We start from the raw sequence: 25585 nt of genomic DNA, 5'->3' as shown, positions 1-25585 counted from the left end.
ACGCACAGGGGTGGCGTCTAAGTAGACACTGCAACGTCATACCGGCGACTACGACGCCAACGAAGGAAGCAGAGTCGACCGGCGTCTTTTAAGGGGGCGCAAGGGTACTGCCAAGAAAATATTTCTCCAGATCCAGTCTGACGCCTGGGGATAATTCTAAGGTAAGGAATATAGAACTAATGGTCTCTTTCAGATTCCATTGTTAGATTGTTTTTCCGCAAGAGGGTGAGAATGGCGTGAGTGAGTGTAGTACCGAGATGTCCATGTATATGTAATGTAAATGATGAAAACTGCAACTACAGATGCCCGGGGAGGTGGGATGGTCCATGTGAATCTACAGCTCTAAATGCCAAGAACAGATGCTTACTGGGTGTTTACAGTCTGCAGTCCTAAGCTGGAGAAAGAAAACATCTTCCCAAGATGGTCCAGCTTTTTGGATTCCCTATCAGGTGGAGCGGTTGAGAATTCGCCCTTGGATGTAGAGGCTTGGACCACCAAGCTCTCAGGGGTGTGGTGTTGGGAGAGGAAAGTGGGGTTGCCTGGGGCCGGCGGGAGCGTCGAGCAATCATCCTGTCCACAGGAGCCCTTGTGTTGGGCCTTCTTTAACTTCTTCTTGTGTTTCGACTTACCTGAGCTTGAGTGCAAAAACTTAGATGAAGAATGAGGTTGGCTCTGCGACTGGTCCCTCGACCTCCGACGCGGAGCCAACTGCTTGGCCTAGAGTAGCTTAGCTTTCGGACCGCTCCCGCAAAGACTTCGGGGCCATGGTCCGGCCGTCGGAGCACGACTTGGGGTCATGGTAGCACTCCAGGAAGTAGAGGGACACGCGGTGCAGATCCGTCACCGACAGATGGTTACAGGAACCGCAGGTATTGAATCCCGGCATCTCTCGTTCACCAGGAGCTAAAAAACAAAACAACGTTGACAAAAAAGTCAGTCAAACAATGACTGGGGGTACCGCTCTCTCCGGATCTGCGTCTGCTGGGGCAGTAAAAGAAAGAACTGACGTCAGTGTGCGACGGCGGCATCTATGTAGCTACAGTGAGGTCATCCCGGTGAGCACGACGACGGAGTTGACAGATGCCACCTTCTGACACCTGGGGGTAATTCTAAGGTAAGGAATCTATAACCAAGTGTTTCTTTCAGATATATGGTTTTGTCTCCCCCTGGCAACCACTGAATCTTGTGCTACTTACCTAATTGCATTTAAAGTATTGTGTTGATATCTCGGGGTAGGAGATACACCAATCTGTTAGTGAGTGTTGCGTAATAAGGTATTTTTATGTTAACACTATGTGGTTCTTTCTTTTTTAACATACACAATAAGATTGTACTGGTAAAACAAGCAGCTGAACACCCCTTCAAAATCAGCCTGAAGGCAGCTTTCCACAGCTACAACTTTGAGAGCTATTTATGGGTATAAAGGACCACTAAAATCACCATAAGGGTTTTTCTGGAATAGTGCAAAGTGTCTCACTTAAATAAGTGTGCACCATATACTAAGCCAGGCTCCTACAACGGGGATGTGCAAGGTGAAATTGTGTATGGCCTTCTCAACAATAGAACAGGAGTTCAAGCCTGAGAGATGGAGTCTCAATGGGGCTGCAACTTCTACCCTCTGCTCTTACCTAGGGATGTCAATGGTTTCGAGTGACATCCATGGGAACGAATCAAGCTACTGAAATATCGCAGTGAATGGCCACAAGAAGAAGAAGACCGAGGCCGGTGTGAAGTCTCAGTGGACCGCACCGCCAGAAGTTTCATATTGTGTTCAGAGAGTGCCTTCGGCTTCAGCTTCTGATCCGCAATCTTTGGAGTCATGGGGTTCTCCCCTAGCAACACAGAAACGGAATGAGGGTCCGTGGCCAACATCTGTTGTGCACAAGAACCACAAGGCTTAAAGCTTGAAGACATGAAGAGCACACTGTTCCAACCGACACAAAATGTTGAGGTAGGCCAGAAAACAGCCAAAGGAACTGCTTCTCCAGATTCGCGTTACAATGCGGAAAAGAAGAAACTGATGTCCGCTCACTGGAGGGGACTTGTATAACTCACCTGATGTCACAACCACAGTTGACGTCATGATGGAGTTATAAAACACCATCCCCTGGTGCCCAGAGGCGCTGCTGAAAAATGTTTAGATCTAGACTGACACAGGGGGAGAATTCGAAAGTTAAGGAATTTGTGGCTAGATGTCTATCAGGTTTTAGTCACAAAATCTTGATATTTTACCTACAACACAAAGTTGGTGGTAAGGCATTTGCAAACTGGAAGGGGTCCCCATGGACCATTGCCTGCTTCTAAAAAATGTGAACAAAATGTTTAATTTTGTATTGTTCCAACGCATCCAGTTTTATTCACAGGAAAACTGCTAGCATCTAACAAAAAAAAAATGAAAAAAAAAAATCTTTATTCAAAGGCAATCACAGGCATGGGAGTCTGCTTACCTCAGCAGGCCACCATCCCTGTGAAGGCGGCATTCCTAATTGGCTGCAAACTCCAACCTAACTCATTAATATTCATAAGGTAGATTGATTTGGGACCAACTAGGAATCGCAAGTATGTAACCAAAAGTGTTGTATATAGGGTATAGCAATTTGGATAAAATAACTATTTGGAAATTACTATTCCTACTCTTTCTACATCTGGCCCATAGAAAATTGGGACATACATTGATTCTTCAGTCAATACTTAAGGCATTATGAGAATGCAATAACAGTACAGTACATATAATAAAGGCGAGAAAAAAAACAGCTCACTGGGTAGGCAGGTAGAAGTCCTCCAGGGCCCATGATATACTGGCTATGCAATAATGGTGGTACTCCTTGAGGCAGGTTAGGTGGAGCTTTCCCTGCAAAAATAAAAAAGTAGGTTACTTAATCTTGTCTCAGCTACTTGGAATTCATCCATCTACATCGCATTGAGAATTTAGCACTTCTGTGTTACAAACCGAACCAAGCCAAAATACTCATGTGTAGATTAATGACTTGTTTACTTTACCCTCTGCTCTGTTTCAACTGATGGAGGATAGTTGCAATTTATATATTCAGGAAAACAAGCTCCTGCACTGTTACACATACTTGTACCAGCTCACACACGCAGCACACTCCTCTTTGAAGGTACGCACAGATACCAGGAAAAGAGAACTGGGAGTCAACACAAACGAAGCACAAAAGTTATCAGTTTTCAAATTATGTCTGTCTGAAGCACAACTATATAGCCAGTAATGGCTAGCTAAACAAGTACCGAAACTCTTAGTAACTACACAGGATTCAAGGGCAGCACATTTTAATTGATGACCAAGGGCCAAAAACGGTCTGCAACTTTTCTAATTCAAGTTTTGAAGTTCAGCAACTATTTGTAGGGCTCAGGACTCCCAAACAGATCTTAAATAGCTCAAGTATACTTAGCAGATATGCACAAGAGGATACTGGATCACACAGAAGTAACTCATAATTCTTTCTTAACACACCCTAGATTGTGTTTTTGCATGAGAGTGAGATCAAGTAGATGTGTGGGAAGCAAGAAAGCATATGTATACTGGGTGTGTTATGGGTATTTGCATAACGCATAACTCACTCGGGAGGGTCTCCTGGGGCTGAAACAGGAGCGGAATATGCCAACCCAGGGCTGTGGGCTAGATTATGAGCCAGGTATTGGGTTTCTTGAAGAAATCGAGAACAGAGGAGGAGCCTGATGCACAAGGGCGGGTTGTTCCAGCCTTTAGGAGTGAGGACGGAAGACAATGCCGCTGGATCTGGTTATGCATATGCAGTGGTTGTGTGCAAGTAGGAGTCTGTCTGGGCAGAGCTTCAGGTAGGTGTGTGGAAGTTTATGTGGTTATTGAGGAATGTAGCGCCAATGTTATTTAAGTAGTTTTATGTGTGTCTGAGAAGCCTGAAGAGTGCTTGTTTGTGGATTGGAAGCCAGCGGAGTCTTTTGAGGTGTGAGGTGATGCTAATGTGGGATGGGAGGTGAGGGGTGAGCCTGGCTGGCGAGTTTTGTTACGGTTGAAGTCTTTTGGTCAAATAATTGATTCCAACAAAGCGTGCGTTGCTGTGGTTCAGCTTGCTGATGAGGGCTAGAGTGATAGTTCTGCGATTGTTGATGGGCAGCCATATGAAGGTGCTCTTGAGCATTTTGTGTGTGTCGAAGCAGGAGATGGAGAATACAGTCATTTGGCCTGTCATAAGGTTGTTGTTGATTACTATTCTGAGGTTCCTTGCATGAGTTGGTTGGAGGGGTGTAGGTCCGCGCTCGGCAGACTACCAGATGGAGTCCCAGAGTGAGGTGTCTGTGTTGAGCTTGAGGCACTGGATATTCATCCATCTAGCAACTTCAGTCATGCAGGTGGAGAAATTAAAACAAAGTTTTACAGTCGGGTTGCAAATGTCCACACAATAAATACTTGGTGAAAGTTTGAATGTTAGACCACATTGCAGCTGTATATCCGACCCAGGTGTACGGAGCTGGAATATTATTTGGGGTGGGTGACTATCCACTTTAACAAATAATCACAGCCCTTGTCAGGGTGTACCCTTAAAGTAAAAAAATAAACCTGTACTCAACCCCTGGTTGCTGTGGTGCAGAGCAGACCAGGCTTAACTTTTTGTGCTGCATACATACTTTATAAATTACCTTAACAGTAATAAAGTCAAAATGCAAAACAAAAATCCCAAACCGAATTAGAAAAACAGAGTAATATTTAATAAACAAAATGACACCGAAATGACAAAAATCCAATGAGGGGAAACCGCAGATATGAAATTTGAATGCCTTAAGTAGGAATAGTGCCAAGAAACACTAAGTGCCAATTATAGTCATCGTGACCATCCGGTCACAAAGGAACGCAGGATGGATAAGGACTACACATGTTTATCTTTTGTGGTCCTCTGCAACTTGGCCTGCATGCAGTTCCACAGATCGTTCCTGTAGTACAAGAGGACTAGGGCTTACATTTTTGGTTCTGTAGATCGAGTTTAGAAATGTAACATGGACTCACTTCAGTGAAATATATTTCACATACGTGATATTTAATTTTGCACCAGTCCTTCCAGTTGGTGGTAAACTGATGACTGACTGGCTGATTTCCCGGAGTCTGTGGGCCTAACAATATCCCTGTACAACATGGCCTGTCAGTCTAATAGTGTTTTTGACTCAAGTCCAAAGAATCTTCTGTATCATGTGACTGCTGAAAAATTACGATTAAGGCTCCTTACCCTTACGCTAACGTCAGCACAGACAACACAGTTCGCACCTACAGCTTCCTAGCCTTCTGCTGTTTTTATTTTATTTATTTTTTATTTTGAAAGTTTTATATAGCGCGAACAAGATCTTTGCAGATATCAGAGCGCTTTACAAAGCAGGGAATACCACCACGGGAGTGAAACTCAGGTCATTAGGGAGTAAAGTAAAACAGGTACATCAATAATGCAAGTATTACAGATAGATGTGTGCATAGATAGTCAGGTAAGTCAATAATACAGGTAAAACACATAGTCGTAGGGAACGTGTAGAATAATACAGATTGGTGCAGAGTCTTTACGGATAACGTTAATAGGTCAAGTGTATTCGGCATGAGAATAGCATTTACTCCTTTCTTAAAAAGTGCGATGGAGGAGATGAGCCTGGTTTCGGGAGGGAGTGAGTTCCAGATCCTGGGTGCCATTCCTGAGAAAGAGCGTTTGCAGCTTACAAATGAACAAAGTATATGAGGTAGCAGACAGTGCATAATAGGGATAAAAGTAAGATGGGTGCAGCTTACAAATTATACAGTATGCAAATAAGAATGTACTACTATAGATATACTGGAGTAGAATATTAAAGATATACCGGAACCAATATAGGTGCAAACATAAGGCTACAGTAGGCACATATGACTCTAGTGAGCAACCGGTGAAATATGAGGTCGCGATCTGTGCACTACCGGTGGGGAAAAGTGAAAATGGGTGCAGGTTACACAAAATGTATAAAATACCATGAGAAATATAATACTGTAATAAAAGGCAGACACTTAATCACACGAAGAATTACATACCATGAGAAATATAATACTGCAATAAAAGGCAGACACTTAATCACACGACGATTTAGATACAGAGCTATGTACAGTCTGTGGTGGGTGGGATTGGTATAAAAAGACCAGTTCTTAGGTTATGTTCAGATGGCCGCCCGAGTAGCACATGCAGAATCAAGCGTCCTTTGTAGTAGTCCTTTGTCTGTTGTTGAAGACTTTTAGAGAGTTAGGTTTCCCTTTCTACTCTAGGGCAGGTCGGGTTAGTCCATCATCTGTGTTAGTTGGTGGGGAGGAGAAGGTACAGCTCCAGTGTTGCAAGGAGGAGAGGAGCGCGTCTTATCTCTATTTTGGTGACCCCTGAGCTCATTGGTATGTAGCCTCATGGTCATCTGGTGGGCCGTGGAGGCGATTTATGGCTCTTCTTTATGGCCCGCCATTTTAGTTAGTGGAGAGTGCAGGGACCGCTTTGTCCACAGAAACAATTCTGCATGCCCGTATCACTGTGGTAGTACATTCAGAGCAATCACAGAGGTTATTTGCGTGCATAAAACTTCAGGAGCCTCATGAACATTTTCTCACCATGCTGCAATTGTGTTAAACAGGACAGTTAATCAGGACAGGCGATTCACCAACTCGCCTGTGCAGACGCGGCATTTGGGAACTTATACTTGTACGTCAATTATTGGGGGGGGGGAGGGGGCGGCAGGGCACCCGCCTTAGAGACGCGGTGTGAGCAATGATCCACAATCTCACCAAGAGTCTCACGGGGGTAGGGTTGCCCTCTCTCACCTGCACTCGTTCAGACCACTCTCCACCCCCATCTGCAAAGTTACATCCCAGATCGCGGCTCCACGAAATCTCAGGGAGTGGAGTGGAGGGGGGGGGGGGGGGGGGGGGCGCAGAGCTCAGCTTGTAGAGTGGGGGGGACACAGAGCTCACCTTGGCCACAGTGCGCTTGCTTTCACTGGAGTCGCCGAGTTGTGTAGATTCCGTCCCGGAGCCCTGGAGCCCCGGTGCAGCAGTCAGGCAGGAGCTCAGCGAGCAGGACAGCCCGTGGGGCACCGGGGGTCTCAGCGGTGATTGCAACTCACCTTGGCAACAGGGCGCTTGCTTCCACTGGTGTCGCCGCGTTGTGCAGAATCCGACCCGGAGCCCTGGGGCCCCGGAGCAGCACTCAGGCAGGAGCTTAGCGAGCAGGACAGCACAGTTCCCAACGGGGCACCGGGGGTCTCGGCGGTGATTGTAGGCAAGCAGGAACACTCCGCAGTGGGGTTCCCGTCATTCGTCCGGCGCCAGCATTGATCCCGGTCAGGCTCCAATTCCCCGATGACCGGCGCTAGCGGTGGTGATTGCCGGCGGGTCGGATACCTCTGGTGCACAGCCACAGCTCGTCGCGCAGGCAGCCACTGGCTCACAAGCAGCCACAACGTGCACCGGTCGAGCGCTGCGGGCTCCAGGCAATAGACATCCGTGTCGTGCTCTGCAAACTGGCCAGGGGGAGCCCAGGGACCGAAGAGGAAGGTATGGGTGGCTCGTCTTCTCCTGCGAGGCTCAGCTTCCAGGCAAGTCGGGGATCCTCCGCAGCTTTCGTCCACCGCCAGGCAGGTAAGGAAATTACTGTTACTTTAAATCTAATTACTTGTTCCAGTTACTCTTGTGTTGCTTCGCACAAAACGCGAGCCGGGTGCTAACGGGGATAAAAACCAAAATTGGGATCCCCAGCACTTGGAGCTCCCACCGGGAGCTCCTACCCGGCGGCCATCTTATTACACAACTTAACACAACTAGCTCTGTATGCCATGTCCAGTCCCACGCATTTTTGCTGGTTGCATATTTTCTTGACTAGGATTCATTGGCCACTTTATTCTACCCCCAGCGAGTTGAGGGGTTCTGAACGTGTGTCAGGATGACAGGATGAGGGTTGGCCTTGCCCCTGCTCTCATCTGCCATTAGTCCCCCCCCCCCCAAAAAAAAACCTGCTTCTGATGCAGTTTCTTTCGGGCCTTTTTGAGAACCATGGACTTTATGTGCTAAGAAGTAGGTCCTGAGAATACAAGGCACAACTAAAGCTTTTTTGGTGGTGTACTTCAAGGGATACATTTTAAGAATTCGTTGACCACTAATATGAAAAAGGCTCCTAGATTCTAACCCTCCATGTGCCTTAGTTTTCCAACATTTCTGGTGGAAACAGAAGTTTCAGGAGGCATAGGGCTCAGCTTAAATTCTCTGGGACTGTGTAGCTCTTCCTTGGCTGATTAACAGTTTCGAATCAGGCTACAGCATCTGCATGGATCAATTTACAACCCTCCTCCCTACTGGATGTTATTTAATTAATGCAGAAGACTTTGCAAGGAATTCTGGAATATCCTGTGGTTGTTAGCTTAAATCAAGCTCTGAAGAGAATTCATTCAGAACGTTGAAATGTTAACAATTGCTTGTAAACTGTAATGAACCCCGGGGAGGCTACATTGAGGTCGTAAGTGTTCAGGGCACTGGTTAGCATTCCCAAGTTTTCTTTTGCCAGGGCCATGGCGAACCCCTCCACTTCAGTTTATATTTCTAAATTCCCATTAATGTTAGAAAGAGGCATTATGTTTATGGATATATGGCATTATGTTTATGGATATATGGCATTTAATCTAACTACTACCTGTTACAGGGTCACAGGGAACGTAAGAATCTCCCTTGGAGTAAAGAAGTCACTCCCCAGCATCTTCAGGCACCGCAATGAAGCTGACAAGTCTGCTGCTCCTGTTGTCCTACAGACTTCCTGAGGCTCAGCAACACAGGTGGTGGTTCTGCAGGTCCCTAGAGGCCTGACCTGTCCTCTCAACAATTTTGAGGACAGTATCCCTCGTTGGAGCTAATGGGACCAAAACCCTGTGCACTATGTTGACTTGCCAAGGCTTTTTGGCTCGGCACTCTTGCGACACCTGTGACTTTGGCCTGTTGGTACTATCGAGTGTCTTCCTTTGCTTCAGTGGGCTCCCCTGCTTGCTTGCGGCCTGCTCTGATCCTGCTGCACTTGGTGAGTCCCTTGGACCTTGTTAGTCCCAACGTTTGCATCTTTTTATCTTCATGCCATTTGCAGCGACTAAGGCTTGTTGGTGCACACCGAAAACCGATCTCCTAGAAACCGTAATTTGACGTGGGACAGCTTGTGTATGGCTCCTAGTCCTCCACAAGGTCACTTGGTCCTCACAGCTGCAGCGACAAGGTCACCATCTTCACTCCTGAACCTCTCGACTTCTGTGGGCATTATGCTTTCGTGCCTCATGGTCATCTCGGTTTGCTGGTACTCCTCTTCAAGAATCCACCCTTCGATTCCACCGGACTCTTACACAGGCTTCTCCAGAGGAACCTTCTTCAAAGTCTTCCACTTTCTTCTATGGCAGGTTCCGACGTCACTTCAACTCTGCATCCGGTGCAGGTAACCTGGTTCCTGGGACATCCAGGTGTATAGTGGCTCCCCAAAGGGTTTCTTCATGGTCCTCTGGGATGGGTCCTTCTCTAAAACTGCAATCGCAACTTCTCTATTGACTTCTATTGGGCACGCAGATGTTCTTCCACTCTGCATAGAGTCTCTGTGGGGTTCCCGGGTACTCACCTAGGTTGGTTCCTTGTGTGCACCGCTCATCTGAGTCTTCTGGTCAAAGTCCTGTTCTCCTTTGCAGTTTGCATTCTACTTTCTTAGTATAGGGTTTGGTGTCCCCTTGGAGACAAGAATATATTTGTGCTACTTACCAGATTCTTTTGAAGTAGTCTTGTGTATATTGTTGATATCTCATGGAAGGAGATATACCAATGTGTTAGTGATTGTGTTGTGTAATAGGCTTGTTTTTATGGTGGATATGAGTGACAATAGAGATGAAGCTGAGGTGATACACTAATCAAAAGGTTAGCCTGGCCTGATTCCTCCGTATCTAGGATTATAGATGACTTGAGTGCGGAAGTTAGCATGCTGAAATCAGCAATTAATCAACTGACAGGACAGATCAAGCTTTTATTAGCTAGAGGCAAGAGCGATATTCAACCCCCATTTCGAGCCCTACAAACCATGCCAACACAACCTATTCAGCACAAACTGTGCCTCAACAAATACGTATGCAACTGCTCCTTCAAACCATGAGTGAGGCGCTGTTGAGGTGGATCTATATAGAGATCCACAGGGGAGAGGAGGGATATCATGTGCATGCCACTAGTGGCCCATCGATGCAACGGGGCCTTCTTCACACTTTTGACCCACTACTCAGGCCCACTCGAATCCAGAATCCCCCAGACAATTCTTTAGGCAGGCAAGATAATCTTCCATTGCCCCCCAAATCCATCTACATGATTAATGTACCAAAGGCTCCTTTGTATTAAAAGTTTGAAGGGGAATACTCCCTCAAACAAAACCCGTCACTGGATTCGCCATGTGAGGGGATGCCGCTCAGTCAGAGAGGATATCTTGAGAGCCAGAAGGGCTAGCAATTCTACGGACTGTATCGATGTGTGTCTGGCTGATGGGAAGATGGTCCACAATTTGATATCCCTCGAAGCTAGATCCAGTCCTCCCTTATCCACAAGCTTTCAATTCAAGAATAGATTGTCACAACATTGCTCTTCAACTATTGCCCACTCCCCAGTACCCCATCTTGATTTAGATTACAATCTGGCAGCTAATGATTTACTTCAGAACTTAGGCACATATCGATGTCCAAAGTCTCCAATAGTTGATTGTCCCACCATTCATAATACACAGTCTACCAATACAATCAGGCGCCAACTTGTTAAAGTTCATAATGTAATTCCTCTCCCTGATGCGGATTGAACAATAAAGAATTATCTTTGACCCAAAGAAGGCTGCCTAGAGCAGCACCACTCACAAATCAATTAGAGCCTCATACGCAGAGGAAATTCCATATATGAGCCCCGAGCGAATCTCACAAATAACTCTGTAAAGTCAGAGTCCAGCAAGCTCCAACTAGTGTCATAGAATGTGGCCAGGGTGAGGTTGAAAGTGGCCCTCCAACATTGGGTTCAATACATTGAAACCCTTGATATTTGTATAGTTCAGAAAAGCTGGAGCACCTCTACTATTTACGTCCCAGGCTTACTCCAATGAGTAATCCCCCCTGTGGGGGGATTACTCATTGGAGTAAGAATTTCACTCAATTGTACAATCCGAGAGCTCTCACCTAGCAGTCCAGATATTTAGCTATCCATCTCAAAGGCCAGAATGGTGAACCACTGGATATTTACAATGTCTAAGATAGAGGGACCGGGGCGGGAAGGAGGTCAACTACATACATGAGTTGGAAGTGCGCTTGGGCGATAGGCTCACACTGTAACCCTTGATTGTAGCTTGTGATTTTAACGTTACTTTTGAACGTTACTTTTGAACTACTGGACAGGGAGGAGGTCTGTGGACTAAGGGAAGTTGACCCGCTGTGGCAGGTCCCCATCTTAACCTACTCCCCATCCAGATTGATCGATATGGCTGCGGGTTCCACCACCGATAGTGATCCTAATCTCCACCATCCTACACTGGGGTCGCCCTAAAGTAGGGGGCGGGCACACTGGACGAAGGGAAGCTTGAAATATTTAATCAAAACCTACTGAAGTACAGCAGAGATTAAAAGCCTAACAAGCCACCAGGGAGGGCTGGAAGAGATCCCGGCCTTTCCCACTAGCCTCTTTGATCAAATGGCCACTTATTTTGTTGAACCCTCATGCCCACTTAATCCTCGTCTTAAGCCAAGATTTCAGTTTGCCTAGTTTAACCATGAGGCCAGACGTCAACTTTCTCAGGCAATCAGAGCAAAGGATCTAGCCATAGTGGGAGATCTGAGGAGGTCCTACATGTCAGCTCAGGTGAGAGCAACAAGGGACTGGGACGACAATAGATGTAGACTGATTGGGAAGGCCTGTGCTAGGAAAGATTTGCAGAAATTTTGGCTTCTAGTAACTAGAGGGGACACCCATAGGCCACCACCTCCATCCAATAATATTTCAATCTCAGCTTGCTCTATTATATACGGGGCCTTGTGTGTCGGCTGTACAAGATGCCCCCCTTGATTTGGTCAATGTCACAGCTACAGACTTTTTCCCCAAAAATTGTATTAAGTCCTGAATTAAATCAATTGTGAAAGCCAATTCGGTGATGTATTTGTACATGATAGCGAGAACTGGGCAAATTACATTTTGGCCCTATCTAATGCGATAGCAGAGGAAGCTTCAATAACTAATTCATGGAAGGGAACTGAGGTGATCCCTGTGTACAAGAAAGGAGATAGGTCTTTACCCTGTAACAATAGACCCATCAGTCTTATAGATTGTGATCAAAAGGCGTTTGCTCGTGCAGTACTTGCTAAGTTACAGGACTGGATTAGCAAGCACAACATTCAGACTCTCTTTCAAGCAGCCTCTGGAGAAAAAACAAGTACCAATGACCAGGTGTTCTGCTTTCTTCTTTTATCTTAGAAGACTGCGGCCATTGGTTGGGGCGAACCTTTAAGTAGCCTTCATAGACCTGCCTTTGATCTCTTCCCAAGAAACAAGCAGTGGCAGGTCTTAAAAGATGTGTCTTCCTACGAAGATTTTATCTATAATTTTTCGTTTACACCAGGCTAACTTTTCTAGGGTCCGATGGGGTTCAGGGCCAACAAACCGACCCAATAAAAGTTAATAGGGGGTATGGCAGGGTTGTATACTGGCATCTACACTTCCTCGTTGTGAATGGTGTTGTTGACAATACACTGTTAATATCTAAAGCCCCAGGAGGGCTTCAGCAGCTATTAAATTGCTTCAAAGCCTTCTGGGATTATTGTGGCTTAGAGGGTTCACACTGCAAAGATCAAGCTTCTATTCCTAAATCCCCACAAATCCTTGAAAAGTAAACTTTCATTAGAAGGTGTTCCACTGGAAAGGCAGAGTACCTTTGAATATCTGGGTATCACCCTTTCAGCAGATTTGTCTTGGAAGCCTCACATAGCTACGCTGATCCTAAAGCACAGGCAAACAGCAGGGGCCTCAATAACAGAACATGGCACTTCCTTCAGGAAACCTGTGGCAGCCCCATTCCAGATCTATGATTTTAAAGCAGTGTGCTCAGGTCTTTATGGAGCCGAACTCTGGGGGTTCGAAGGGATGGTGCCCTCTTGGAATTCTGAGAATACATTTGAGGCCCCTGGTCTTGTTACCCCAGAGTATGCCACTCTACCCGTTAAAGATAGATTTGGGTAGGTCTCCTACTGGAGAGAAGGCTAAACTGCACTGTTTTGGTTACGCATTAGGTCCACTCTGAGAGGTTTACGTATGCCGCTGCTCTTATGGAAGTTAGCGTACCCTCTAAGAAGATAGGTTGGATTCATAATGTGAAATCCCTGCTGCCCGCAATAGCGGTTGAGGGCTATTGGGACGTAAAGGACCCAGCAATACTCCCCAGAAAAGATTTTGTAAAGAAGCAGTACTGGGATTGGGTAACGCAGGACTCACTTTCCAACTTACTATGGGGCGTTTAACTATGGAGTTTATGGATTTTATACGAACCAGTTCATATGAACAATATTTAGTTATGTTACCTCAGGACAGGAAACTGTATATGCAGTTCAGGTTTGGCTCTCTTCCTTTGAACTCTTTCATATGTTCTTGGCAAAAGCCTTCTATATTTTCCCCATTTTGCCAGAACTGTGTTTCTGCAACAGAGTCAACCGCCCCATGTAATCTTTGCTTGTTCATTGTACTCATGTCCGAGAGCTAAATGGCTTAATCCAATCTGCAACCTATTGGGAACATGTATTAGTGGTGAAGCTCTCCACATCACTAAATCAGACTCTAGCCCGGCGATTGTTTGATCAGTTACAAAATTTTTGGGCCGCATGTGGGCAATAAAAGGAATATGTTGAAAGAGTAAAATTGATGCATATTTTAATTTTTAAGCTTCTGATTTTTTTTAAATAGGTTCACTCTTTTTAAATGTAATGCGAATACCTACACGGTCATGAGTGTAGTGCATCGTATGACCAAAGTCAACATGGCAGACCATAACGTCCATCTTGGAGTAGCCATAGGTTTTTGTTGCTCTGGTCCATTTTGTGCATAAAAGAAAAATGAATTGTTGACTATGGAATAATTACTATCTTTTTATATCCGCTATTATTGTATTCTGTGTGTCTTATTAGCGCTTCTGTGCATTGTATCGCATTTGTACCTTTATGGTCTTCGGATTGAAATAAAGTTTTTATGATGACGATATTCAATTTCACATAGTTCTTATGTTAATTCTGTGTAAATAGGGTGGATGCCCATAAGTTCTGGTGTTTGACTAAGCTTAATCAGATGTGGAGGGAGGGGGTGGCTGTCATTTGCTCCCCTTATGAAGGCTTTTGAAGAGTAAATCCCTCCTCTAGCCTTGTATGGTTCAGAGATTCTTGCACTTTTATCACTCTCTAAAAAGCATTTGAGGGCGTGTGGCCAAGATAGCAGTGGAGTAAGACGTGGATTCCAAAACTCCGCCGCCCGATCCCACCGAACCAGCACCCCACGGGGCGCATACCCAACCTCAACTGGCACACCAGTGCCCCGGTGCAACAACCACCTAAATTTGGGAGCCCGAAGCGGTTTCCCAACTCCTAGTATGGTAGTTGAGCCCTCGGATCGTGCGGAGCCTGGAAGCAGCGTGGGGCTGCGCAGTGGACATCACTTTCTCTGGCCTTGCAAGTCCATTTACCTGATGGAGCTCTGTGAAAAGTCTTTGTCGCACCCCAACCCTCATCCCATTGGAAGGCTCCACTTCCAGAGTGGCCTGGGGCTTCCTGCTGGGGAGTTCTGTCTGGCCTGGTTTCCCTGGGCTGATTTTCCACATGGCCACATGCTGCCAGAGAAATCAGCAGCAGGCACCCCCGCCTCTGGCTACTGGTTATTTTGACTGCTGGGCTCCTCAACACGGCTAAGTTAGCATCTACCCCTGTGGTCTCTGATGTCTGATTGTCACAGCTTCCTGCCCGATGCACATTGCAGCTGCTGGAGGCCCTTGTAGTAGGCCTAGGCAGCACAATCACCCTGGGGGAACATTGGTGCGACGGCCGGGGAGCGACAACACTGGGCCATGTGTCTTGCCCCCCCCCCCCACCCACCGCTGTCAGCTGCTTTGCAGACTTCCACAGTAGATTGCAACTAGGAGGCCCTGTCCTGTTGTGGGCCTGCACTGTAGGAGCAGGGCCACAGGAGCCTGGAGCCGTAGGAGCCTGGAAAACTGCATAGCACCAGTCTGTGGGCTCACTGGTGAGTCATTCCTAAAGCAAGCTGCAGCCTCAAAGAATTTGGTAATCCCTCCGTGTTCATTTGGCAACAGTGCTGCACTCAACGCTTTCTCCCAGGGGCCTACTTTGCAACAGACTGTCCCCCATTATGCTGGCTCCTGCTGCAGATGGCCCGGGCTCCTGGCACAAGTAATATCTCCGCCCTCGACCATCCTCGCGATGAAGACCTGTGGGCATCTGGTTCCCGAGCGGTTCCCTTTGACACACCCGGTCCACATTTCCTTTTTCGAAGCCGCCAGCATAGTCCTGCCCTGTTGGGGTTGGTAGGGGGTGACCCATCCTGCTCCTCTATGTACCCAGGTTCTGCAACACCTTTTACCGTCCTCTGGCCTATAGGGCTTGATCAACTCATAGCACTTGTAGCACATTGCTCAGCTCAATGGCCTCTTCCAAAGGCAAGAGTAACTCATTGGTCAGGCTTTGACCCGGCTTTGACTAAGGACTAGAAACCCAGCTCCCGCCTGCCGTGCACTCTGACCCACCAGGGCTCAAGGAAGTGGATCAGGCCCTGGTGACCCGAAGTTACCTGGCCTCTCTTTTGGATTCCCTATAGGCAGACCTCCAAACTCTTAAAAGTGACCTCTAACAAAATATGTGTAAAATGCGCCAAGACCTGTCTTCAGCTGGAGATAGTGTTTCCGCACTGAAGGTTAACGAGACCTCGAAGTGGAAGAATTAGAGTTCTGACGTCAAGAAATTATTCAGCTGCATGAACAACAATACTGACTAATGGCCCAAAAGGAGGATCTTGAAAACCGAAAGGGACACAACAACATTCGCCTGTGGGGCGTCTCACCAGGAGAAGAGATTCGACATACGAGAATACCTCCAATCACTTTTCCGCTTCATCCACGACTGGGATGACAATACAGAACTGCGTCTCAACCAGGTCGGCAGGATTACCCTAGTATGCAGAATGCCACTGTTAATGGACATTTTCTAATGGTTATTTTGGGTACAATGTTAATTGTTATATATTGTTTTTTGGGGTCAACCTTCCTTTATCTCTGGGTTGAGTTACTGTTTTAGGGCACAATATGACCAATTGTTACTTACCTGTAAACAGGTGGTTCTCCAGTATTGGTGTCTTTCATAGATTCACATGCTTGAATATTCCCCGTCGTCGAAGTGGGAGTCCCACGGTAAATAAAATAGCAATAATACTAAATATAAATATAGAAATATATATATATATACATAATACCAGAAAAGGAGGAAATACATAGAAAACCTCTAAAAACAAATCTTACATAGGAATGCATGGTAGAGAGAAAAAACATTTGTAACACCTTAGTGTCATTATGTTAGTCCAAACTGAGGTTAATCAGGCGCAAGCACCCTCTAGAACCTTCTCCTCAGAAGCTCAAGCCCTCAGATTTTCATAGCACAAGTAATAAAGAGCGCATGAGGAGAAAAGAGCCTCTGAGGGGAGGAGGGTGGGTCGCATGTGAATCTATGAAAGACACCAATACTGGAGAACCACCTGTTTACAGGCAAGTAACAATTGTTCTTCTCCAGTATTAGGGGTGTCTTTCATAGATTCACATGCTTGAATAGAATAGTAAGCAGTAACCTCCTAGAAACTGAGATTGCTAGGCATAGAAGAAAAAATCAAGACAGTACTAGAATAATAATACAGTCATATAAGGCATCATAGCAATCACAGGAAAATACTAAGGAGGAGGGAACAGAGGCTCACCTTACTGAAAAAGATGGCGAAGCACTGCCTGTCCCACTGCAGTATCCGCTTCATTGATGGCATCCAAACAGTAATGTTTGGTGAAGGTGTGCCTGCTGGACCATGTCGCTGCACGGCAGATCTGATGAAGTGGCACACCAGCAAACAAGGCGGTGGATGAAGACATCGCCCTCGTAGAATGTGCCCTCACTGACGATTGCAATGGTTTGCCCGCTTGTTGGTGGCAGAAAGCAATGGCTGAGGAAAGCCACCGGGCAATAGTCGGTTTAGAAATTGGATGACCCTTGCTCAGTCGTCCGTAGGCAATGAAAAGTTGGTCGGACTTGCGGAATGGGGCAGTTCTGGCAATGTAAAATTTAAGACATCGTTTGATGTCCAGAGAATGTAAGCGCTGCTCCGCCGGAGATTTTGCATCCGGAAAGAAAGTCTTGAGGAATACAGGCTCATTCAAATGAAAATCCGTAGGTACTTTAGGCATGAAAGAGGGGTTGGTCCGAAGTGCCACCCCGTCTGGTTTGAACTGTAGATAAGGCGGCTTGACAGTAAAAGCATGAAGGTCGCTCATGCGACGAGAGGAGGTCAAAGCCAGCAGAAGTGCAACCTTCCAAGTGATGAACTTGATATCCGCCCTGTGGATAGGCTCAAAAGGTGATTTCATAAGTTGAGATAGTACAACATTGAGGTGCCAAGCTGGAGGAGGGCGACGCAGAGGTGGAAACTTGCGGAAAAGCCCTTTGAAGAATTGACGTATAATTCGTGATGAACAGAGGGATGAAGAGCCATCATGTCGGAAACGAGATATAGCAGCTAAGAAAACTCTCAATGTAGCATGAGAGAGACCTGACTGAGCGAGGCTCAAAAAGAATGCAAGGAGCTGCTCAGGAGTGGAATGGATGGGATGGATATTGGCCGTAGCGCACCAATGACAGAATCGCTTCCATTTAAGTTTGTAAGTCTTGATGGTAGACGGAGCTCTGGCATGAGCTAGGATGTCTCTGCACTCCTGGGATATGTTTAAACCAGCGAACTCAAGGTGCTCAGGTTCCAAGCCCACAATTGTAGCGTTGAGGGATCTGGATGACACACTAAGCCCTTCTCCATGGTTAGAAGGTCCGGACGAGGACGTAGAGGAATGGGCTCGCACAGGGACATTAGGAGTAGTTCCGAAAACCATGCCTGTCTGGGCCAACGAGGAGCAATCAGCAGGATGTGGCAGGGCTGCCTCCGCATCTTCCACAGTACCCGCGGTATCAATGGGAGCGGCGGAAAAGCGTAAGCGAATAGACCGCTCCAGTTGATCAAAAGGGCATTCCCGCGGGACTTTGGGTGGGGATGCCAACTTGCATAAGACGGGCATTTCCGGTTCTCCGGTGTTGCAAAGAGATCCAGATTCGGGTGACCCCATTTGCGGAACACACGATCCAGAGTCGGTTGGTGCAGCTCCCATTCGTGTGTCAAGGAAGTGGACCTGCTTAGAGAGTCGGCCAGGAAGTTGGACACGCCCGGAAGATGGACAGCTGTCAAGGTGATGTGATGGCGAAGAGCCCAATCCCAGATTGACTGGGCCAAGCGGAACAGAAGCGGAGACGTGGCCCCCCCCCCCCCCCCTGCTTGTTCACGTAGTGCATACTGGTGGTATTGTCCGTTTGGATTAGCACTGACTCCCCGTGAACAACTGGGAGGAAGGACTTGAGCGCCAGAAAAATCGCCATCAATTCTAGCCTGTTGATATGCCACGTGCGTTGCGTCGGCGACCACTTGCCCTTGATGGATAGGCCCTGAAGATGAGCGCCCCACCCCTCTAAGGAGGCGTCCGTCGTCAACGTAAGGTCTGGAGCATGATGGAGGAAGGACACACCCATTCCCAGATTTGCGGGCTGCGTCCACCAAAGCAGGCTCTGTTTCATGCGAGCTGGGTCGGCAACAAGGTCGTTGAAGGATCCGGAGACCTGACGCCACTGTAAGTCCAGTTCTTCCTGAATGGGACGGGCGCGCAACCTGCAATTTGGGATCAGTGCGATACAAGATGAAGCCATTCCCAAGAATGATTTTAACGTCCGAACAGAAACGGATTGTTTTCGTCGAATAAGGGAGACCAGACGTAGAATCTTTAGACGTCGTTCATCCGAGACGAACGCTTTTGAGAGCTGCGTGTCTAGGATTGCTCCCAGGAAAGATCTGATCCGCAGAGGTGCAAACTGTGACTTTTCTTTGTTGATGGTCAACCCTCGAAACCGAAACACTTGCTGGCAAAGGTGCGTGTCCCGATCCAGTTGATGGTGGCATTGAGACTTGAGAAGGCAATCTTCTAAATAGGGAAAGATCTGAACTCCTTGTAGACGCAAGTGAGCCACCACCAGGGCCAGTACCTTCGTGAACACACGAGGAGCTGAACACAGTCCGAAGGGTAGCACTTTGAACTGAAAATGTATTGGCCCCACTTTGAAACGCAGGTACTGGCGATGTCGTTTGATTATTGGAACATGAAAGTAAGCGTCTTGAAGATCTATGGTGGTCATAAAATCCTCGCTGGATAGAAGACGCAAGACTTCCAGTAGTGTCAGCATTTGGAATGATTGAGACTTCAGGAACTGGTTGAGAGCCCTCAAATCCAGAATGGGTAGATAATCTCCGTTCTTCTGGAGTATGAGGAAGAATCGAGAGTAAAAACCTCTCCCTCTTTGATGTATTGGGACCACTTCGACTGCACCCTTTAACACAAAAAGACGGACCTGATGGAAGAGCTCCTCGAGATGTGGAGGAGGTGGGCCACGAGGTGGAGTGCAAGGAGGAATCTCTGTAAACTCGAGATTGTGACCCCGTTTGACAATGTCCAATACCCAGCGGTCCGAGGTGATCGAGGACCACTGGGAATAAAACCGAGAGATTCGCCCTCCAACAGTCTGAGAATGGCAAAAGTCATTGGCGTTTCTGAGTGGTGCCACGATAGGACGACTTTCCTCTATAAGGTCTGGAGGGTTGCTGACGAGACTGCTGGTTGGACGTGTAACGTTGGCCGCTCTGAGTGTAGGAGCGGAATTGTTGCCCTCCTCGAAAGTTGGAAGTAGTGCCACGTCCATGCGCACCTCGAAAGGACTGATTCGGAAATTGGAGCGTGCCCAAGGACTTCGCCGTATCGGTGTCCTTGATGGACTCAAGGGCATCATCGATATGGGATCCGAACAGTGATTCCCCATCATAAGGCATATCCAATATTTTGCCTTGGACTTACTGCCGGAAGAAAGTGGACTTCAGCCAACCCTGTCTACGGAGTGCAGCCGCACTTGCCAGGAGGCGGAAACCTGTGTTAGCGATATCGACTGCAAAGTCGATTATTTCTTCCGCTGCCCTTTGACCATCGCGGAGAATCTGTTGTGCGTCATTCTTGGATGCATCAGGAATGAGTGCCATGAAATCTGCAATATCTGACCACATCTGCCGGTCATAGCGTCCCAAGATGGCTAAAGCATTGGCAGCTCGGACAGAAGTTGAAGCCATCGTTGAGAACCTCCGCCAATAGCATCTAGGCGTCGACCCTCTCTGTCTGGAGGAGCTGTGATTTGGGATGCTGGATTCCGAGCTCTACGCTGTGCGGCCTGAGTCACGACAGAATCCGGTTTGGAAAGAGAAGTCTGGCAAGCTGGAGAACCAGTGGGGGCCTTGTACTTCTATTCAAGGCGTGGAATCTGAGCAGGTAAGGAGTTTGGAGCTTTCATTAGTTTAATGCCCTCTTTCCACACGAAATCAATAATAGGAATAGTGTGTACCTGCTAATAAGGTTTATCTTTAAAGTCATAAAGAAAGCAATCATATTCGTGTTGTGACCGTGGAAGTTTGAAACGCTGAGCCACATTATCCATTAAAAGTTGGAAACTGGCAATATCAACTGGTGGCGAGTCACTTGAAGTACCAGGTTGAGGAGAAGGCGTTTTAGTTCTATAATCATCTCAGTCCGCCATATCCTGGTCGCCTGCTTCATCATCTGTTTCGTCAGGAAATTCACCATCCTCCCGTTCTGCGTTCGCTTCATCATCCGCATCCTGCGGATATACAGTGGTATGGATGCTAATAGATCAATGAATCCGAGACGAAGTTGTAGTTGGTACAACAGGCGGCAATGAAGGTGGGGGTAGCACCACAGGAGCGGGAGATTGCACAGGTGTAGTTTGCGGACTAGCCGGGAAACGGCGGTTGTAATCGTCCAGCATATGTTGGAGGTTTGAAGCACAAGTTACTACTTGTGTAACGATATATCTGTAAGAGACATTAGTTAGTGATAGATTCCTTACCTTAGAATATCCCCAGGCGTCAGACTGGATCCGGAAATGTTTGCGTAGCAATACCCCTGCGCGCTGGTAGGCGTCGTCTGCGGCTCCGCGTCCGTCGTCGGCGTTGTGAGCGCCGGAATGACGTCATCGGAGTACTTAGACGGCGCCCATGCGCGCTGACGTCAGTTCTGATAACACAGCTTTTCCGCGCCAGATACGCAGAGCCATGATAGAACTAACACTGGTGCCATTAAACTAGGGCCCTGAAAGGGGATGACCTTAACCCTAGATATCGGTTCGCAGAACGGGGAGGATGGGTGGGCGGTAAGGAATCTATCACTAACTAATGTCTCTTACAGATATATCGTTACACAAGTAGTAACTTGTGCATCTGAAAGAGACACGTTAGTGATAGATTCCTTACCTTAGAATAGATACCCCAGCAATACCAACCCCGGTGGTGGGTCTGCGAACCAATATCACACCAGAAAGTCCTGGAGGACGGAACGGCCAAAGAAGCCATCCCTCCGGACTTGACTGTCCAGGCAGTAGTGTCTAGCGAACGTGTGCAGCGAGGCCCACGTGGCTGCCTGACAGATGTCCTGCAGGGGACACCGCGGCCCAGGGCAGTTGTCGTTGCCGTGGCCCGAGTGGAGTGAGCCCGCAATCCAGCCGGGGGCTCCTTCCTCGCCATGGAGTAACATGCTTGAATACACAAGATGATCCATCTTGAGATGGTCCTCTTGTGCACAGCCTTTCCCTTCTTCGCGCCCACGTAACCAACGAAGAGTTGGTCATCCACCCGGAATTGGCGTGTGCGATCTAGGTAGTAGGAGAGCGCACGTTTTGGATCCAGACGGTGGAGCCTCTCCTCCTCTTTCGAGGGATGCGGAGGCGGAAAGAAGGTGGGCAAAGTGATGGACTGCCCGATGTGGAAGGCCGTGACAACCTTGGGCAGAAAGGAAGGCCGTGTACGTAACACCACCTTATCAGGATGAACAGACAGGAAAGGTGGAGAAGAAGAAAGAGCCTGGAGCTCACTCACCCTCCTGGCAGAGGTGATGGCAACCAGGAATGCTGTCTTTAGAGTAAGGAGACGAAGGGGGCAGTTATGAAGTGGCTCAAAGGGAGCACACATCAGATAGGTGAGAACCAGATTCAAGTCCCACTGGGGCATCACGAAGGGAACAGGAGGGAACATGTGCGTGATGCCCTTCAGAAATCTACTTACAATAGGGGACTTGAATAAAGAAGGCTGATCTGGTAGCCTTAAGAAGGCTGATAGAGCAGAAAGGTACCCCTTAAGAGTGCCCAGAGCAGAGCCCTGCTGGGCAAGGGAAAGAAGAAAGAGCAGCACTTCCGAAAGGGGTGCAGAGAGAGGATCCACAGCCTTTGCTGTGCACCATGCCACAAATCTGTTCCACCGGCAGGCGTATACCGACTTTGTGGAGGGACGCCTGGCTGCCAGAATGATATCACAGACTTCGGGAGGCAAGTCAAATGGCCTCAACTGCCGCCGCTCAATCTCCAAGCTTGTAGGTGGAGACTGGACAGGTTCGGGTGCAGGACCGTCCCCTGCTGCTGCGACAGAAGGTCCTCCCGAAGAGGCAGACGAATCGGGGGATCGACTGACATGCTGAGTAGCTCGGGATACCAGTATCTTCGTGCCCAGTCCGGAGCCACAAGGATAACCTGGGCCCGGTCGCGCCTGATCTTCTTCAGCACTCTGGGCAGAAGTGGTATAGGCGGAAAGGCGTACAACAGACCGCAGCTCCACTCGCGACGAAAAGCGTCTCCGAGCGAGTGCCGCCTTGGAAATTCCAACGCGCAGAACTGATGACATTGCGCGTTCTCTTCTGTGGCGAATAGATCTAACCAAGGCTCTCCCCACCGCTGAAAGAGACCTTGCGCCACGTCCGAGTTCAGACGCCATTCGTGATCCATCATGCACCGACGGCTGAGTTCGTCCGCCCTGGCATTCAGAGAGCCTGCCAGGTGTTGAACCACCAGGGTCACGCCCTGATGTTCCAGCCATTGCCATAGGCGCAGAGCCTCCTGGCAAAGGGTCCACGACCCCACTCCGCCCTGTTTGTTGCAGTACCACATGGCGGTGGTGTTGTCGGTGAACACTTGCACCACGCTCCCCCTGACAGAGGGGAGGAATGCCTTCAGTGCAAGACGAATCGCCCTCAGCTCCAGAAGGTTGATATGGAGCCGGGACTCCGCCGGAGACCAGAGACCTCTGATCTCCGCCTCTCCCATGTGGCCTCCCCAGCCCTGGAGGGACGCGTCCGTCACAACTACGTGCTCCGGCTGGGGTAGGGAGAGGGGTCTGCCACTGACCCAGTCGCTGTCCGTGAGCCACCACTGCAGTTGTCTCGCAGTGCCCTCTGAGATCAGGACATGATCGGATAGGTTGCCCTGATGATGGGCCCACTGAAACTTCAGGTCCCACTGCAGAGCCCGCATCCGCCACCTGGCGTGACGCACCAGAAGGATGCAGGAGGCCATCAGTCCCAGAAGCCGCAGCGTCAACCTGACCGAGACCCGGGATAACGGCCTGAATACGGGAATCAGAGCCTGAATATCCCGAACCCGCTGTTCGGGTGGGTAAGCCCGAAACTGCGCCGAGTCGAGAACCGCTCCGATGAAGAAGAGCTTTTGAGAGGGACACAGGTGTGACTTCGGCACATTGATGGAGAACCCCAGCAAGTGCAGGAGGTCGGCCGTAGTCTGGAGGTGGCTGACGACTGACTGGGGCGAGCCCGCCTTCAACAACCAGTCGTCGAGGTAGGGGAAGACTGATATCCCCTGCCTGCGCAGATGGGCTGCGACCACCGCCATCACCTTCGTGAACACCCGTGGGGCGCTGGCAAGGCCGAAGGGGAGCACGGTAAACTGAAAGTGCTCTTGGCCTACCATGAACCGCAGGTAACGCCGGTGGGCCGGCAGGACGGGGATGTGGAAATAGGCGTCCTGCAAGTCCAACGCTACCATCCAGTCTCCCGGGTCCAGGGCAGCCAGGACCTGAGCCAAAGTGAGCATCTTGAACTTCTCCGTCCGGAGGAAGCCGTTGACGTTCCGCAGATCCAAGATAGGGCGTAGGCCCCCTTTGCCCTTCTTGGGTACCAGAAAGTAGTGGGAGTAACAACCACGTCCTACTTCTGGCCCAGGAACGCGCTCGATGGCCCTCTTGGCCAAGAGGGCCGAAACCTCCTCTTGCAGAAGTTGCAAGTGATCCCCCAACACACGGTGGTATTGAGGTGGCATGGATGGAGGGGAAGACTCGAAGGGGAGGGAGAAACCCCTTCGGACAATTTGCAGCACCCACCTGTCCGAAGTGACTGTATGCCAGTGGGAGAGGTGATGGCGAACCCTGCCTCCCACAGGCGTCACATGGGCCTGAAAACTCGGACTAGGAAGGTTTCGAGGCGGGGGCTGCTGAGGGAGGTGTGGACTGGCCTCGCCGTTGGCCCCGACCACCGCCACGGCGGTTCCCACGTCCGCCACCGCGTTGCTGAACATTCTGCGGCGCGTGGCTGACGGTCCGTGGTGGGGCGCCCCTTCCGTGGCCACGAAAGGAGCGAAAGGCACCCGATTGCTGGCGTGGGGCCGTAAGGCCCAAGGACTTGGCCGTGGCCCTGGAGTCCTTGAAACGTTCCAGCGCATGGTCTGCTTTGTCGCCGAAGAGGCGACGGCCATCAAACGGCATGTCCAGGAGGGTGGCCTGGATATCGGCCGAGAAGTTGGCGGACCTCAACCAGGCGTGGCGTCGAACCGCCACCGTCGTTGCCATCGCCCTGCACAGTGAGTCCGTGGTATCCAGCCCACACCGGATAGAAAAACGTGCCGCATCTCGGCCGTCCGCAAGGGTTTGGCTGAGTTTAGCCCTGACCTCCTCAGGGCATTGTGGCAGCACCTCCGCAACCGTGTCCCACAGGGTGTGGGTGTAGCGGCCCAAGAGACAGTTGGTGTTCACAGATCGTAGCCCTAGGCTCACAGACGAGAAGACCTTCTTCCCGAACTGCTCATATCTCTTGGATTCCCTGTCGGGCGGGGCCGACGGGAATGCGGTTTGGGAGTTAGAGGCCTGGATGACCAGGCTCTCGGGGGTGGGATGGGTGGACAAAAAGCATGGGTCGCCCGGTGCCGGGCGGTAGCGTCTGGCCACGTTCCTGTCCACAGGGGGGCCTGTGGCGGGCTTGGACCAAGTGCCCAGCAGAACGTCACACAGGGCCTCATTGAACGGCAGGAGGGGCTCCGCGGAGCCGGACTGCTGTTTGAGGACCTCAGTGAG

At 49.0% G+C, this 25585-nt stretch overlaps 1 protein-coding gene across 4 annotated transcripts in view; it reads right to left on the bottom strand.

The window, feature by feature from the left end:
* UBAP2 (ubiquitin associated protein 2) overlaps positions 1-25585 on the bottom strand; it is a 1436418-nt gene that overhangs the window by 344162 nt on the left and 1066671 nt on the right. For all 4 annotated transcript variants that reach the window (XM_086960301.1, XM_086960303.1, XM_086960302.1 and 1 more), the window contains exon 20: positions 2760-2851. In XM_086960301.1, the coding sequence (XP_086816427.1) occupies positions 2760-2851 (92 nt within the window). The remainder of the gene's footprint in view (positions 1-2759; positions 2852-25585) is intronic.

Source organism: Lissotriton vulgaris, chromosome 3_1 (genome assembly GCF_964263255.1).
Source record: "Lissotriton vulgaris chromosome 3_1, aLisVul1.2, whole genome shotgun sequence".
NCBI lineage: Eukaryota > Metazoa > Chordata > Amphibia > Caudata > Salamandridae > Lissotriton > Lissotriton vulgaris.
The sequence above is the reverse complement of the archived record's forward strand: the minus strand, read 5'-3'. Positions and strand labels throughout refer to the sequence as shown.